We start from the raw sequence: 16,339 nt of genomic DNA, 5'->3' as shown, positions 1-16,339 counted from the left end.
AGGGGCATTTGAAATGAGAGTGGGAAAGGGACTTCTAAAGGCTGAGAAGTGAGTAGCAGAATGATCTGAGGGCTGATAACCTGGGGTCCTCAATCCTGAAGGCCTGGAGATTGAATGGGCAGACTGAATAGGGGCTCGTAGTCTGGGGAGGGGGGCCCTTCAATCTCCTCTCCCTTCTCTGCCTGCCCTCCCCCAGCTCTGCCACACACACACTTCTCAGCACAATATAAGAACCCCATGAAGTAAAGTCAAAGTGGAGCCATGGGTCTGTGAATTCCTGAACACCCTCTTTTCTTCTCTGTGGTTTCTCTTCCTGATGAGGGACGCCTTTTGGGGCCTCTTCCTTCTCTCCAGAACCAAATGGCTTCACCTCTGCCACTCCATCCCCTCTGAGAAGTTCCCCAACTCCATGCCCTCCTTCAGGCCTCCTGGGGGAAAGCCTCAGGCTTTTGTGTTGGCCTGGGAACCAGGGAGATGTGTCTCTACTGAAATTCCCAAGACAGCATGTTCTGCTTGATGATGGTGTTACAGCTAAATACACACACACACACACACACACACACACACACACACGCACACACACACATACACACGCACACACACCATGGTCAAAAAGCTCAAGAAATATAGTCTCTTTGCCATAAGACTAATCAGAGCCTCAAACACCCTGACAGCCCCTGGGACTCTCTAAGAGGGGCTTGGAGCCAGCAGCTTCCCAAAACCCCTGCCAGGGAACCAGTGTTCCGTGGAACACATTGTTGGAAAAGAACCCAGGAGAGAAGCTACTGTCTATAGCACAGTGAAGACGCTCTTGGCGCCCTGGGGCAGCGGCTCTGAGCCTCAATTCCCCTGCCAGGCGGCGGTCTTCTCCTCCCAACCCTTTCCCATGGGTGCCCAAGGTGAGGGAAATCAGGCCACTGGTTATGGGAACTTCCTTCTTCTCTAGCCGTGACCCAACCCGGTTCCCACTCAAAGCGCATCGGAATGCAAGTCAGAGGGGCATCTAATTATAAGGATAGTGGTGAATCAGCTCTAATTTACTATAAAATCGTCAGAAGCAAGCACGTCCCAAACTTTGGTGTAATTAGTACCAGTGTCTTGTGATGTGCAGGTTGGGAATGGCCGCCTGGAGGGCTAATCCAAGAGCAAACTCTCCCAGAGAAAGGAGAGATCCCTTTTCCCTGTGATCCTGGGCCCTCATGGCCACAGGAGGCCATGTGTGGCCACAGGAGGCTTCATATGTGAACAGTGATGAGGAGGAAGGTGGTGTTTATTGCACACTGAGCGCAGCAGGTCCTGTGCATGTCACACGCTTCATATGTGCACAGCTGCATGTTATTCTGGCCCTATGACAGTCCTCCTGCAAGGGAGGAGAGATGGCCCTGTCACACAGGTGCGGCAACTCATCCTGGACACATGATCTGTGCGTTGTCTAGGCCGGGGGTCCCTAACCCCCGGGCCACAGACTGGTACTGATCCGTGGCCTGTTAGGAACAGGGCTGCAGAGCTGGAGGTTAGCAGTGGGTGAGCAAACAAAGCTTCATCTGTATTTACAGCCACGCCCTATCGCTCACATTACCCCTTGAGCTTGGCTTCCCGTCAGATCAGCGGTGGCATAATGAATGTAATGCGCTTGAATTATCCTGAAACCATCTCCACAGCCCTATGGAAAAACTGTCTTCCAGGAAACCAGTCCCTGGTGCCCAAAAGGTTGGGGACCAGTGGTCTAGGCTGTCCCAAGAGTCCCCCTTTGGTACCCACGGATTCTGGCCCTTCCCCCTGGTTCCATCTTGATACCCTAGGGTGGTAGTATTTATTGCTTATTTCTCCAGAGCAGGGGTTAGAGGCCTGTGAAGGGTGCGACTGTGTGTGAGCAGGGTCTCCAAACCTGAGCAGGGCCTGGCACTAATGCTCACTCAACACTTGCTGAGAGATGAGTGAGCAAATGCAATGAAGTCACTCACAGAATAATCTGATCCTGTTGCTCACCTCTCTCACCTCCTTAGTGGCTCCCTGATTGACTCAGAGTAACACTGAAGACCTTACTGTGACCCACAAGGCCCTGCACATTCCAGATTCTCCACCCCCAAGCCCATCTCCTGCACTGTCCCCTCCTTGCTGCTTTTGGCTGCCCCCTGTGGAATGCAGGATCTTGGTTCCCTGACCAGAGATTGAACCTGTGCCCCCTGCGATGGAAGTGTGGAGTCTTAACCACTGGAGCACCAAGGAAATGCCTCCTCTTCCCTCCTTAATGCAGGTTCAACCCACTGGCTTCCTGCTGTCCTTCAAACACACCCCAGGGCCTTCTATGTGCTGCTCCTGCTCCTTGAAGCCCTCTTGCCTCAGAGACCAGTATGCCTCTCTCTCTCCTTTGCTTAGGGTTCATCTAACTGTCATCTCCTCGGAGAGGCCCCCTCCCCAACCACCTCATTTAAAATGTCACCCTGTCCCTCTCTATCCTCTTATTCTCCTTTGTGACACTTACCACCACTGGAAATCGTTATTTACCTATTCGTTTATGCGCTTGCTGTGTTTCCCCTGTCCTGTCGCGTGCCTGCTGTAAGCTCAACACGGAGACGGGGCCCCCATGTTTCGTTTACTGCTGCATCCGCAGTGCCTAGCACGGACCCCGGCACATAGCTGTTCAGCACATTTTTGTTGAATAAAAGAGGGGAAAGAAGAGAGCGAGGAGCACCTGGACGCTCACACAGCAACATCTGTGCTATTTTTCAAAGGATAAAGGAAAACAAAGAACTTTAGTAAAAGAATCCAATTTACTTCAGTTTAAGGCAAATTCCACACAGAGACTGTCTCAGAGACGGGCACAGGACCAGACAGCATAGAAACGCCACCGTCATGCATGATGGGGAGGGACGCAGTGTCTGCAACAGACGCGGTGTGGCCTGGTCTCCACCAGGCATGGGAGATTCAGTGGGCAGAGGAGCCCCATGCAGCAGGAGGGACTGGCATGCATGACCTGTTCCCCAGGTGGGTAAAGGCTGGGCAGCTGGGGTGGGGGCCCAGGCATGAGATCATCTTTCTCACCTTTCCCACAACAGGGGCAAGGGCTCTGGCTCAGAGGCCAGGAGCCCAAGGCAGAGGGACTAGGGTGGATATGGGGTGATGGGATGGAACAGGGTGACCCTACAGCCAAGACGGCCTTAAAGGGCAGCACTAGTGAGGAGTGGGATGGGGGAAGCTGGACACAGGATGACTGTGAACTCTAAGACTATCAGAGCCAAAGGTAAACCCAGGGCCATCTGGTCAACCCTCTTGCCTTACAGATGTGGAAACTGAGATCCAGAAGGTAGAAAGGCCTTGCCTGGCTTCCTGCAGTCAGCAGAGGCTGGAGGCAGGGTTGAACCCAGGGATCCCCCATCCCCATGGGATAGAGGGGCAGTGTCAGAGTGCTGGAGCAGGGCTGCTTTTTGCCCAAGCCTCCAGGTGGGCTGTAAAGGATTGCACCCCAAGGACCCTGGGCAGCCTCTGGGGAAAGAAGGGGTGTCTGAGGCCAGGAGCCAACTGCAAAGGTCTCTTTGGGCCCAGACCAGGAGAGGCCTGTGGATTTCTGTCTAGAACCAGCATCATACTGGGCTGGAGAGGCACCAGAAAGGACTCCGTGCCTGATAAGCTCGCATTCCTCGTCCACCATGCGGCCTCCATCCACTACCACCACGTCTCCTTCATGGGTCTGTAGTACTCCCACTGCATGCAAGGGTCCCAGGGAGGGGGTCACGTGTTTGGGCATTCCTCAAAACCCAGCAGCCTCATGGGGTTCATTGGAAAGAGGGACAGGATAGACACTGAGGTGGGGGTCAGGGGGCTGGTACAGGAGTAGACACTACAGGAGCAGGGGACCTGGTGGTGGGAGGCTCAGCCCAGGCTCAGGGTGATAAAGGAGCAGACGAAGATTGCCCCGGTGGGCTAAGGGGAAACCCCGATGGTCCTGATTAACATCTTCCTGGCTGGTCCAGAACCAGGCGTCGGTGAAAGAAGAGAAGGAGGGGCCAAGATCCCCAACTCCATCACCTGTACCTCCAGACTTCGGGGTGTGGGGCAGTGTGGGAGGAGTCTCCAGAAGCCCCGCCCAACCAGCCTCCCAGGCACACGTGTTCCATAGGCTGGGCAGGGTGGACCGCAGCAGGGTCTGGGCACCCCGCCTACCTTTCTACTGGCCTAAGCCCCAGCCATCTGAGCAGACCACACGCTCAGATGTGCGTGTGCAGCGGGGAAGCTGGGGGTGTGCGGGCTGGAGACTGTGGGGGAGAGCGAGCCGTGGCCGTGGGCGGGGAGCGCGGGCGGATGCCCTGTGCCTTCATGTAGGACACCAGCTGGTCGGGGATCTCGGCCAGCACGTCACGGGCCAGGCGCGCCATGCTCAGCACGTGGTTGCCAGTGCGGTCCACGTAGTCCCTGAAGGGCACGAACTGTCCAGCAGGGGGAGGCAGGGTGAGGCCAGGTCTCCCTCTGGACACCAGCCCCCACCCCCAAATCTCCAGGCCTGGGCTCCTGTCCCACTCCTGCCCAGCTTCTGCCTGGCTTGACCCAAGCCTTCCTCGGCATAGTGATTCTCTAAAGGGCTGTATCATAGTCCTTATTCTTTCACTCAAAAAATAACTTATTGAACACTGTTCATGCCAGGATACACCACTGAACAAGATTCCTTAATCTCTGATTAAGTATCTGCACCAAGCAGAGGCACTTATCAGAACTTAGCAGACACTCAGGAAATGCTGAAGGGAATCCCTGGTTTCTGGGAAATGGACCCTGCAGGTCTCCTCCCACCTCTTCAGCAGAGTCCCTTCTGTCTCTTTGGGTTCCCTTTCTGGCCCAACACCTACAGTTCCACTCCTATGGCTTCCTCCCAGGAGGTGTCTGCCTCCCCCATGCCCCCCCACCCCCACTCCCGTGCCTCAGGCTCACTTCTGCCTCCAGGCCTTTGCACGCACCTCCCAGACTGCCCTTCTTCAGTTGCTAGCCCCCCAGCTTTGGTCTCCACATCTGGAATGATCCCTCCTCCATTTGAATTTTTTTAATGGGGGAGGAGGCAGTATGGAGACTGTCGGGGTTTTTATTTTATTCTGAATCTCCTAAGCACCAGGCACTCAGTCTGCAGCACAGTCACAGAGGGGTGTGTGCTTACTGAGGCGCATTCTGAGGCTTGACTGGACAGGGATTCCCCGAGGACAAAGACCTGTCTGCTGTTACATTTGCCATTCTCCGCGGAGAGGCTGGAACTGATTCAGTGAACCAGGCAACACTCATTCTTGAAGAGGGCTGCAGCAGCCCTTTAGACACCGCCTCCACCTCCACAGGGTTTGCCATCTCACTTCGGAAGGCAGCCCGGCAGAAAGCAACAGAAGGTGTGAGAAACTAGGCCTCTGTGTTCTACAGGAGACGCTGCAGGCTCAGGGAGGGCTGGGTGTGAGCGTTCCAGCTGGGGTAACACCAGGCTAGGGGTGAGTCTCAGACATGTTGGGGGGGTGTCCAGCCCCACAACTGACACCTATCTCCTTCTATGATGGCCAAGCCATTCTAGGACTACCAATGCCTCCCTCCAGGGCCCCTTTCCAGAGAAGCCCCCAGAAGGGGGAGTGAGGTCAGCCTGGCTAAGGGGGCTCTTGTATTTTCTGTGGGGAAAGCCAAGGTCTGGGCTTCACCTGGACAATGTCGCGCTCGGCCAGCTTTCCCCGGGAGGAGATCCGCACATCATCGCCATCTAGCTCCACCATGGCTGTTGGGGGGAGGGGGTAAAGACAAGGGGTGGGGGAGCTAACAGGAGGGCACCTGAGCCTGGCAGGACAGAGGCCGCCGGCCCAGGCCCCGTGTCAGAGATGAGAAAGCTGAAGCCAGGAGACAGGAGGAGCCAGTCCCGGGCAGCCCTCCCCGCCCCCACCCCGCACAGGCTCCCAGGGTGGAGGCTGGAGGAGTGACTTGGGGCCTCCTCCCCACAGCCTTGGGTGTGGGCGTGGGGTACGCACCTTGACACACCCCTCCCTGTGCAAACAAACGCACTCTCACACCCTGCCTGCTCACCCAGACAGTCTCACACAGACCGGGGTGTGAGTCCTTGCTCTTTTGGGAGGGGTCACTCCCAAGGGCCTGAAGCCTCTGGGGAAACATGTCGGGGGGTGGTGGGGACTCACCGTCGAACTCTGCCTGGCCCACGCCGATGATGATGATGGACATGGGGAGTTTGGCAGCCTGGGAGGCAACGTGGGAGATGACACGGAAGGTGGAGGGAGGTGGGCCCAGCCGAGGGGCCAGTTAAAAGGAAGGGGAGATTGTGGGTAGGGAAGGGAAGGGGTGGGCCAACAGAAGAAAGGAAGGCGGTCAGGGAAGAATTGGAGAAGAGACACACACACAGAGAAACACAGAAAAAGAAGGAGGCGGGAAAGAGGGCACAGACCAAAGGGAAGGGAGGTGGGGACGCCAGAGAGGAAGCAGGAATCGAGAAGGAGGGAGGCAGAGGGGAAGCGGGTCACAGGTCTGCTTCTGCAAGACACCCCGTCCTCTCCTCTGCCTCTGGACCTCCATCACGTGGGACAGCTTTTACGTGGGCCTGGAGGGAGGGCCAGCTGTGGCCAGAGCCCCTGTGCAGGGAGACCACCCCGTCTCCACCTCTTGGGACCTCCCATCTCTTCTACCTGGCCAAGCCGGGCTGGGGTCTGGGGCAGCAGCCCCAGAGATGGATTAATGAGAGAGCCATAGGAGTCTGGAGGGAGTGGACCACCCAGTGTGATGAAGAGGTAGGTACAGAGTTTGCCAGTCGGATCCTTCATCAGCTGGACCCCCTCTGCCCCCCAAACCCTGCTGTTGGCCCTCCAGGCTCTACAGCGAGAAACCAGGAGTGGTCCTGAAGAGGGCAGGAAGAAGAGAAGCCATGCCCCACAGGTCTCCCCAAAGGAGGCATTTCCCCACCCTCTGTCCCCTCCCCCGCTCACATTGACAATCGCCTCCTTGGTCTGCGCCATGTCCGAGATGACCCCATCTGTGATGATGAGCAGCACCGAGTACTGGGAGCCGTCCTGCACTGCGGCTGCGTTCCTGCGGCAGGGCGGGGGGCAGCGGTCTGTCTGCTGGGACGCTGGGCACGCCGTCCCCCCGCACAAGGACCCTGAACACTAGTGCAACAGCTCTTTGGTGGGAGGGGGGTCTTTTTAGGGTCAGGGCACCCCCAAAAGTAAATCAGTGGGAAGAGATGTGCCCTCCTGCCTTCCTGAGAGGATGGGGAGGGAAGGAAGCCCCTTGCGAGCTGTGGGGAGGGCTGTCCAGTGACCCCGTGCTCACCTGGCCACATGGGTGACCACGGGGGCGAAGTTGGTGGGGCCGTAGAGCTGCACCGTGCGCAGACTGTGGTGGTAGGCCTCTAGGATGCCATCGATGCCGCAGCACGAGGGGTTCTCCTGGTTGCCATTCTGGGAGCACAGCGGGTGGGGAGCTGAGCCCAGGAAGGAAGGAGGGGTGGGAAGGAGGGCAGAGGGGTGGTCTGGGGGGGCGGCTGGGCCAGGATGGAGGAGGCCTGCAGGCCTGGGCCCTCCTAGACTCTTCTCTGGTAGGGGCTCGGGGGCGGGGGCTGGGGAGAGAGCCCCAGGGCCCACCATGAAGGGCCCCACAAGCTCCAGGTGAGCAGTGTCCAGACGGGCTCCTTGTGTCTCCCTGTGTCTGCTGAGACACATCCTCCCATCCTAGAATTACCTGCAGTTGTTCAGACCCCAATGCACACCCTTTTTATCCTCATTTCTGAGGTCTTAGGGAATAGTTCAGCCATGACTCCACTCCACCTCCACCAGGGTCTTGTTGGGAAAAGGAGGGCAGAGCCCACTGTGGGTGGCTTCACAGGGGAGATGATTGTGACCGAAGTGGGGAGTGGGGTTCTGATCTGAGCTCTGATACAAGTCCCGCTCCAAGCCCCAGTAGGCAGCCTGCCCCCACAAAGCCCGCAGCTCAAGTCCTCAGGTGGGCAGGATGGGCAAGGCCTCCCTACCCCAGGCCACAGCCCTTTCTCCCGGGGGTCTCCTACCAGTGGGAACTCGTGGGACACCCTGCCGTCCGGGGGCAGCTTGGCCCCAAAGCCGAGGGCGGGGAACATCTTGTCGCTGTCGTAGTGCTGGATGATCTCCCCGACGGCGGTCAGCGCCAGCGCGTAGGCGTTCAGCTGGTAGGGGCTCATGTAGTGCAGCGATGTGGACTGCGAGGGGTTCCCTGCGAAGTGGGTACAAGGGGGGACAGTGGATGGCCCGGACATGTCAAGTCACCGGGCTTGGAATGCAGAAGGGGGTGTCCAACGGCACCCCTTTCCTTCCCTTACTGAGCGTTCAATCCTTGAGCAAACCATGGCTGCGAAACCCTCCGAATGGAGCCTGAGTCCCTCCTCTGTGAATCTAGCCTCTTGCTCGTAGGACTGCAGCAGCCTGATCTCCAGGTCTCTGCCCTGTGTCCACACTCAGCACACCCACCAGGCTGAGTCTACGTCAAAACTCACCTAATCACACCTCTTCTCTGCTCAAAACGCCCCAATGTTTCCATTTCACCCAGAGCTGAATCTGAAGTCCTTACGAGGGCCCACACAGCCCCACTGGAACCGGCCTCCAGTGACACCTCTCCGCATCTCCTACCATCCCGTTACTCCCTCGGTTCCAGCCTCTCGCCATCCCCGCCTCAGGGCCTTGGCAAAGGCTGTTCCCTCCGCTCTGGGACATCCTTCCACAGATGTGCGCATGCCTTCCTCCCTCCCTTTTCAGGTCTGCTGTGGTCTTCCCTGGAGCCTATTGAAAGCTACAGTCCCCACCCCTCTTCCTGGCTTGTTCTCCATAGCCCTTTTCACCACTGATATGGTCCATATATTAGTTACTTGTTTATTAACGAGAGTAGTACAGCACAGGCTGCCAAGTATTAATCCTCTTTCTACTTCCTGCTGTGTGATCTTGGATACGAATGCTTAACCACTCAGCCTCAGTCTCCCCAGCAGTAGAATGGGGGTAATAATAGTCCCCAGGCTTCGCTGGTGGCTCAGATGGTAAAGAACCTGCCTGGAATGCAGGAGACCTGGGTTCAATCCCTAGGTTGAGAAGATCCCCTGGAGAAGGGAATGGCAACCTACTTGCAGTATTCTTGCCTGGAGAATCCCATGGACAGAGGAGCCTGGTGGGCTACGGTCCATGGGATCGCAAAGAGTCAGAGACAACTGATCAACTAACACTATACTATACTAATAATAGTCCCCGCCTCACTGGACTACTGTGAGGATTAAACAGATGTTACTATAACTCTCCTCATTGTTATGAATACTAAGCACCGTACCCCCTGGCCGCCCCCCCAGTTCTGACATCTCAGCACTCTGCCGTGGTAGGGCCTTGCAGAGAGAGGTTTCTGACATGCCTGCGGACTACCAGGCCTGAGGAACTTCTGATTGAGCAGGGCTTAATGCAGGTCCAGAATCCAAGGAAGGCTGTCATGGCTCTAACAGCTAGGCACTGATTGCTCCCAACCGCTCGGTCACCCTGGAGAAGGTCAGGGAAGGAAGGAAGCTGGGGCAGCCGAGCAGAAGTGAGGCCTGGAGCTCCCGGGTGCCCCGCCTCCCAGTCCTGCCTCTGCCTCCCCTCCAGCCTGTGGGCTGGCCTGCACATTATGCTCCCGCTCGTGCTCGGTCGCTCAGTCGTATCTGACACTTTGCGACCCCAGGGACTGTAGCCCACCAGGCTCCTCTGTCCGTGGGATTCTCCAGGCAAGAATACTTGGAGTGGGTTGCCATGCCCTCCTCCAGGGAATCGTCTCAACCCAAGAATCGAACCTGCGTCTCTTACATCTCCTGCATTGGCAAGCAGGTTCTTTATCCTAGTGCCACCTGGGAAGCCCTGGATTGCAAGGGGCTGTGCGGTTTGATCCTGTGAGGAAACACCTCTGCTCCAGGGCTCCCCACAGCGTGGCTCTCCTATTCCCCCAGGGAGGCTGGGTGTCCTCAAGAGCAAGGCTCAGGGTATGTAGGCCCAGAGCCCGGCTTTGTGAGTGACCATGATCCAATCAGCAAATGCCTTTGCCACCTTGGCTGTATCTTTGGTCCTCCAGGCCCAAGTTCCTCCTCTTTGGGCGGATGAGGCCAGAGAGTATGGAAGACCTGGCGTCCAACTAGGGACAACTACCACAGTCCTGAAAAGCCCTCTCTTTTCCAGGCCCCCAGCCCCTACCCAGCTCCTCGGCCCATGCCCACTACTCACCATTGGAGGCTGTGAAATCAATGGCCACCGTGAAGTTGATCTGGGTCCTAGAAGAAGGAGGACAACAGGGGAGTTAGCTGGCCAAAGGCAGGGCTGTGGGGAGGGCGAAGCGTACTGGACCGGAGTGAGAACCCTGGCTTCCGCCCCAGCCCTGCCGCATGCCATGTATGTAGCCTGGGTGAAGCATTTGTCTCCTTCAGGTCTGGAAAACTGGAAGCGTAGCATCAGCCCCGCCCTCCCCCAGAGGACTGCTGTGAGCATCAAAAGAGTGAGGCAGTGGGACAGCTCTCCAAAGATGTTTACGTTCTGCTGGGCACATGGCTACGATTACTTATTTCCTCTCCAAACCCTGCCCCTGGGCCCACTGGAGGCCAGTGAAGTAGGGTTTCCCTGTATTCCTGGCTCAAATTTGGAGTCAGATTCAGGGTTAAACCTGATTTGGCCTTACTGTTTAACCTGCAACAACAAAAAAAAAGACAAACAGGCATTGTGTATCTCCTGAGGGAAGAACAAAACACCACCCATGAAGCTGTCTTGCCAAAAAAATGGGACTGGAATCCAGCTGAGCTTCCAGAACTATCTACCAGTGGTTTACAGGAAACACATTAAGTGACACTGTGGGGGATGCAGGGGAAGCCTGTGGGAAATTCTGTAGGAGCATTACTGGAAGATCCCCCATGGGCCAGCAGCATCAGGATCACATGGGAATCTGTGAGGAGTCTCAGGCCCCCAGTGGACCTACTGAACCAGAATCCCTTGGTGGGGTGCAGGAATTTGTTTTAGCAAGCCCTTCAGGCACTTGGGGAAACCACTAGATGAAAAGATAACGAGGAATTCCCTGGTGGTCCAGTGGTTAGAACTGGGCGCCTTCTCTGCTGAGGGCATCCTAGTTTAATCCCTGGTCAGGGAACGAAGATCCCACAAGGAGCGGTGTGACCAAAAAACAAAAGATAATTATGAGACAAATCAACCAATCGCAATATATGGACCTTGCCTTGATTTTGCATTCAAATAAGCCAATTCAAAAACATTATAAGACAACTGGAGAAATTTGAATACTGACTAGACAGTTGGCATTAAGGAACTACTAGGTTTTTAGGTGTGATTTTGGTATTGCTGTTATATTTTACAAAGAGAGAGTCCTTTTCTATTTTAGAGACACATCCTGAAGTAATTAGGGGATGAGATATGATGTCTGGATTTGCTTCAAAATAATTGGGTGGAAGGGTGAGTGTGTGGAACAAGACTGTGAGCTGGTAACTGCCGAATCTGGGTGGAGGGTACTTGGGGGCTTATCATACCGTCTCTCCACTTTTGCCTGTGTTTGGAATTTTTCCATAATAAAAAAAAATTAGGTTTTGAGGATTCATATTCAGGGTTAAAACTTTCTGAGGGTTTGGCTGTTCTAGGTTCCGTGCCAGATGCTGACAAAACAAAGCTGACGAGACACGAATCCCTGATAAAGTCTAGTCTTGTGATTCTCACACACAGTGAGTGTAGAGTCACCAGGGGAGCTTGTTTACAAAGACTGTCCCAGGGCCTCCCTCCCAGGGAGGGAGTTGGTCTGAGATGGGGCCCCAGAATCAGCAAACATCCCCTGCCTTCAAGCAGCGATTCTGAGGAGGGGGCTCTAGGATCATACCCAGGAAAATTCTGTTCTGAGTTGTGACCATGGATGATATACGGTGAGGTTCACCTTGGGCTTCCCAGGGGCCCTAGTGGTAAAGAACCCGCCTGCCAATGCAGGAGACGTAAGAGACCCGGGTTCGATCGCTGGGTCAGGAAAACCCCCTGGAAGAGGGCATGGAAGCCCACTCCGGTATTCCTGCTTGAAGAACCCCATGGAGAGAGGAGCCTGGCAGGCTACAGTCCATGGGGTCACTAGGAGTCCACACGACTAAAGTGACTTGGCACGCAAGCAGGGCTCACCTCACCTGCACCGAGCAGACAGTCCCTATCAGAAACCACAGCCCTCGCTCCACTTGATCAGAGCTGAGCTTCTGCTCAGGGAACCATCCATCTCCGGGAAGGGGGAAGAACATGGTGAGCAGGAGACCCCAGCCAGGGTCTGCTGGCCAGAGACCTCCCCACACGCCTTCCCCCTTGTCTGCTGCCCTCGGCCAGAGCATTCAGTAGACTCCAAGCTCTGAGGGAGAAGGAGCCACAAGGTGGCAAGAGGTGGTTCTGGCCTGCAGGACTGCAGCTGAGGGACCCTGTCAGCCTGGCTCTTCCAAATAGAGCGTGAGAGAAGGGACTTCCCTGGTGGTCCAGTGGTTAAGACTGCACCTTCCAATGCAGGGGGTGAGAGTTCAAAGCCTGGTTGGGAAGCTAAGATCCCACATGCCTCGTGGCCAAAAAAACAAAATATAAAACAGAAGCATTGTTGTAACTCTTGAGAATCCCTTGGACTGCAAGGAGATCAAACCAGTCAATCCTAAAAGAAATCAGTCCTGAATATTCATTGGAAGGACTCATGCTGATGCTGAAACTCCAATACTTTGGCCACCTGATGCGAAGAACCAACTCATTGGAAAAGACCCTGATGCTGGGAAAGACTGAAGGCAGGAGAAGGGGACGACAGAGGATGAGGTGGTTGCATGGCATCACTGACTCGATGGACGTGAGTTTGAGTAAGCTCCGGGAGTTGATGATGGACAGGGAAGCCTGGCGTGCTGCAGTCCATGGGGTCGCAAAGACTCAGACATGACTGAGCAACTGAACTGAACTGAATGTTGTAACAAATTCAATAAAGACTTTACAAAATGGTCCACATTAAAAAAAAAAAAAAGGGTGAGGGAGAGGCGGGCTTTTTCACTCCTTAAGTAGTCTTTCCTGCTCTGGTTCTGAAATGGCTCAGGAAAGGAAAGGACTGAAAAACAGGTACTTTTGTTGAAAAGTGACTCCCTGCAGGCTCACCTCTCCTGCCTAAGGGCAAGGACAGGCTGCTCAGCAACCAGTTCCATCTCTGACTCCGACAAGGGGACAGAGGCGCCCACAGCCTTCCTTCTGGTCCAGGTGGGTGAGGGAGGAGAGAATCCCTAGACAAACGCCTCCATCAGCTGCCTGCCTGGACACGCATGCTGGCCTCTTGCTCCCTAGAGCTGACGGCTCCCTCACCCAGGCTCTCCAGAGTGTGAAGAGAGGAGAGGAGGAGGGCCAGGGCTTGCCTCTGTGAGCACCCTCTCAGCAAGATGACGAGACCTCACAGCACCCAGCCCTTGGACTCATCCATCTCTCTCACACCCCACCTCGTAGCTATGAGGCAGATTCAATGGTGGTGGTGGCGGCGATTGAGTCGCTCAGTCGTGTCTGACTCTTTGCGACCCCATGGACTGTAGTCCGCCAGGCTCCTCTGTCCATGGTGTTCTCCAGGCAAGGATACTGGAGCAGGTTGCCATTTCCTTCTCCAGGGGATCTTCCAAACCCAGGAATCGAACCCAGGTCTCCTGCATTGCAGGCAGATTCTTTACCAACTGAGCTACAAGGGAAGCTTGGTGGATTCATTACTATGGAAGAAACGCAGCCTGTGATGGCGGGATGAACCCTGCTGCTGACTAAGTGGTGTGGCCTCGGACATCTTCTGTAAAATGGAGATAATCATCTTCCCTGGCCCCCTGTGTCCTGTAAATCGGGGGCAGTCTGCCCACGGACAGAGGAGCCTGGCGGGCTATAGTCCATAGCGTCACACAGAGTCGGGCACAACCGAAGCGACTTAGCGTGCACGCATGCAAATGGGAAGGATAAACAGGATGAGGGCTGCTTGAAAATTACCATGGGATGTCAGGGGTGGTTTTTCAATAGGATAGACCACAGAGCAGTTCTGATGGGGGAAGGAGCAAGGGCAGGGGCTGGAGTTGACATTGGGGAGGGACGGGTAGGCCTCTGGGGGACTGCGGTAAGGGCGTGTGCTCAGCGGGGACAAGGAGAGCTGCAAGCCTGCGGGCTGCAGGCTCGAGGCAGCAGGGAGGCACGTCATGGGAGAGTAAGTGTGGCTTCCCAGGGCCTGACTCCTCCCTCTGCCCTGAGAACCAGGTGGCCGAGCGCCGGCTTGGCTGGGATGAACCTTTGGCAATGGCCCCGCCTGTCTCCTTTCCAGACAGGTGTAGTCACTCACCTGCCTGCACCTGTGGGCTCTCGGCTACCCACACCCCTGCCCTGGCACCTGTCCTGGCAGGGAGCGTGCTGGGCAGGACCTCACTGCAGAGTCAGGCTCTTTCCTCATGAGCTGTTTGGCTGGAGTCTCCAGGTTTTTCTGCTTGCCTTGGCCCGGAGGCCAACCCCTCTGGTTCTCTCTGTTCCTTAAACTTGTGTGGGATCATCCCCTGGCCTCTGTCCCAGTTTCTCCTGTTCCTCATAGGTCCCTAATGACACTGGGCAGGTTAATCACCGCCTCCCAGACAGACCATAGGTATCAGAAGCTCAGAGCAGGAAGGAACCTTAGAATTCACTTAATTCCAACCTCTCCATGTGAGCAGAGGAGATGGATGCCCAGGGAGGGAAAGTGATGTGCCCAAAGTACCCCAGCCAGTTCACAGCAAAGAGGGGCCTAGGGTCTGGGCCTCCTGACGCCTAGATCAGGGCCTTTCCACCTCCCTAAGCCCTTAGTTCTCTTTGTCATGGAGTCTCACGGAGTCCCCATCACCTGCAGGTCCCCTCGGCACAGAGACCGCCCACGACCCAAGCGAGCCTCCCCCATGGCTCAGCAGCGCCCTCTGCAGCCACATCAGGGCCCTGCAGCGCTCTGGGGAGTTGTCTGAGCCCAAATACTGGAGGTCTGATCAGAGCCCAGCATCCCAGGCTCTGGCCAGGACCTCAGAGAGGCCAGGTGGGGTCAGCTCGGCTCAAGTCCATGTGTGTGGGCCCCTTCCCTCCCCCTGAGGCCAAAGAAACCAGGCTGCATCTCTTCTCACCCTCCTTTGATGTAATCGAGAAACGTGCACTCTGACTCCACAGCAAAGGAAAGCAGCGTGACCTTGAAAACAAAAAGAGGCTTGGTCAGCGGGGAGCACTGAGTGGGGAGGGGGTGCGGGGAGCTTTGTAGATGGTGATGGAGCCCCCAGCATGTGCCAGGTTCACCCACATCATTGCAAACAGTGCCCACAACAAGTCTATGAAGTACTATTATTATCTCCATTCTCCAGCCCAGGAAACTGAGACTCAAAGAAGTGATGCAGTGTGTCCAAGGACACTACCAGGACGTGACCAAGTAAGATGGGAACTCAGATCTGTCTGGCCCCAGACCCTGTGCTCTTGACCTTGATGCCAAACTGCATCCTGGAAGGGCCCTGTCTCTGTCACTGGAGTACAGAGGCTCAAGCCGAGGAACTGAGTTTTCTGTAAGTGGACACGGGTGCAGAGGGAGAGGCAGGGTTCTCCCGACACAGGCCTAAGATCAGTGCTGACAAGCTTCGTGCTTCCATATTAATCCACTACCTATTAATCCTGAAGGGCTTCCCTGTTAGCTCAGTGGTAAAGAATCCACCTGCCAATGTAGGAGACCCGGATCGATCCCTGGGTCGGGAAGATTCCGTGGAGTAGGCAATGGCAACCCACTCCAGCGTTCTTGTTTGGAAAATTCCACAGACAGAAGAGCCTGGTGGGCTACAGTCCATGGGGTCACAAAGAGTTGGGACAGGACTGAGCACGCACATATGCATTAATCTTGAAATATGCCTCTTTGGTTTGCACTTGTTTTAAACCTTACTTGTCCCACCTCATTCCTCTAGCATCGCCCGATCTCTACCCTCTCAGACCCAAGCCCCTCCTAAGTAGCCTGTCCTTTCCCTGGAGGTAACTGAGCACCTGAGGCCCCCTTGCCTAAGCAGATGCTGCTTGACCTATGCCCCTGCCAACTTTGGCATCAGCTTTCCCAAGACAGGCAACTACCTGGCAGTGGGTTATGATGATTTAGGATCGTGGAGACAAATGAAAGCTTGGCAGTTCAATTCAGTTCAATCGCTCAGTTGTGTCCGACTCTTTGAGACCCCATGGACTGCAGCACACCAGGCTTCCCTGTCCATCAACAACTCCCGGAGCTTGCTCAAACTTATGTCCATCGAGTTGGTGATTGCATCCAACCATTTCATCCTCTGTTATCCCTTTCTCATTCTGCCTTCAATCTT

At 55.6% G+C, this 16,339-nt stretch overlaps 1 protein-coding gene across 2 annotated transcripts in view; it reads right to left on the bottom strand.

Moving 5' to 3' along the window:
* Nucleotides 1–2,740: 2,740 nt before the first annotated feature.
* CPNE5 (copine 5) overlaps nucleotides 2,741–16,339 on the bottom strand; it is a 102,521-nt gene continuing 88,922 nt past the window's right edge. For both annotated transcript variants that reach the window (XM_055571564.1, XM_055571565.1), the window contains 8 exons: nucleotides 15,128–15,189; nucleotides 10,218–10,264; nucleotides 8,024–8,205; nucleotides 7,291–7,418; nucleotides 6,945–7,047; nucleotides 6,147–6,204; nucleotides 5,661–5,734; nucleotides 2,741–4,427 (listed from right to left, as the gene is read on the bottom strand). In XM_055571564.1, the coding sequence (XP_055427539.1) occupies nucleotides 4,209–4,427; nucleotides 5,661–5,734; nucleotides 6,147–6,204; nucleotides 6,945–7,047; nucleotides 7,291–7,418; nucleotides 8,024–8,205; nucleotides 10,218–10,264; nucleotides 15,128–15,189 (873 nt within the window). In that variant the 3' untranslated portion in view covers nucleotides 2,741–4,208. The remainder of the gene's footprint in view (nucleotides 4,428–5,660; nucleotides 5,735–6,146; nucleotides 6,205–6,944; nucleotides 7,048–7,290; nucleotides 7,419–8,023; nucleotides 8,206–10,217; nucleotides 10,265–15,127; nucleotides 15,190–16,339) is intronic.

This window comes from Bubalus kerabau, chromosome 3 (genome assembly GCF_029407905.1).
Source record: "Bubalus kerabau isolate K-KA32 ecotype Philippines breed swamp buffalo chromosome 3, PCC_UOA_SB_1v2, whole genome shotgun sequence".
NCBI lineage: Eukaryota > Metazoa > Chordata > Mammalia > Artiodactyla > Bovidae > Bubalus > Bubalus kerabau.
This window is presented reverse-complemented; position numbering and strand designations above follow the sequence as displayed.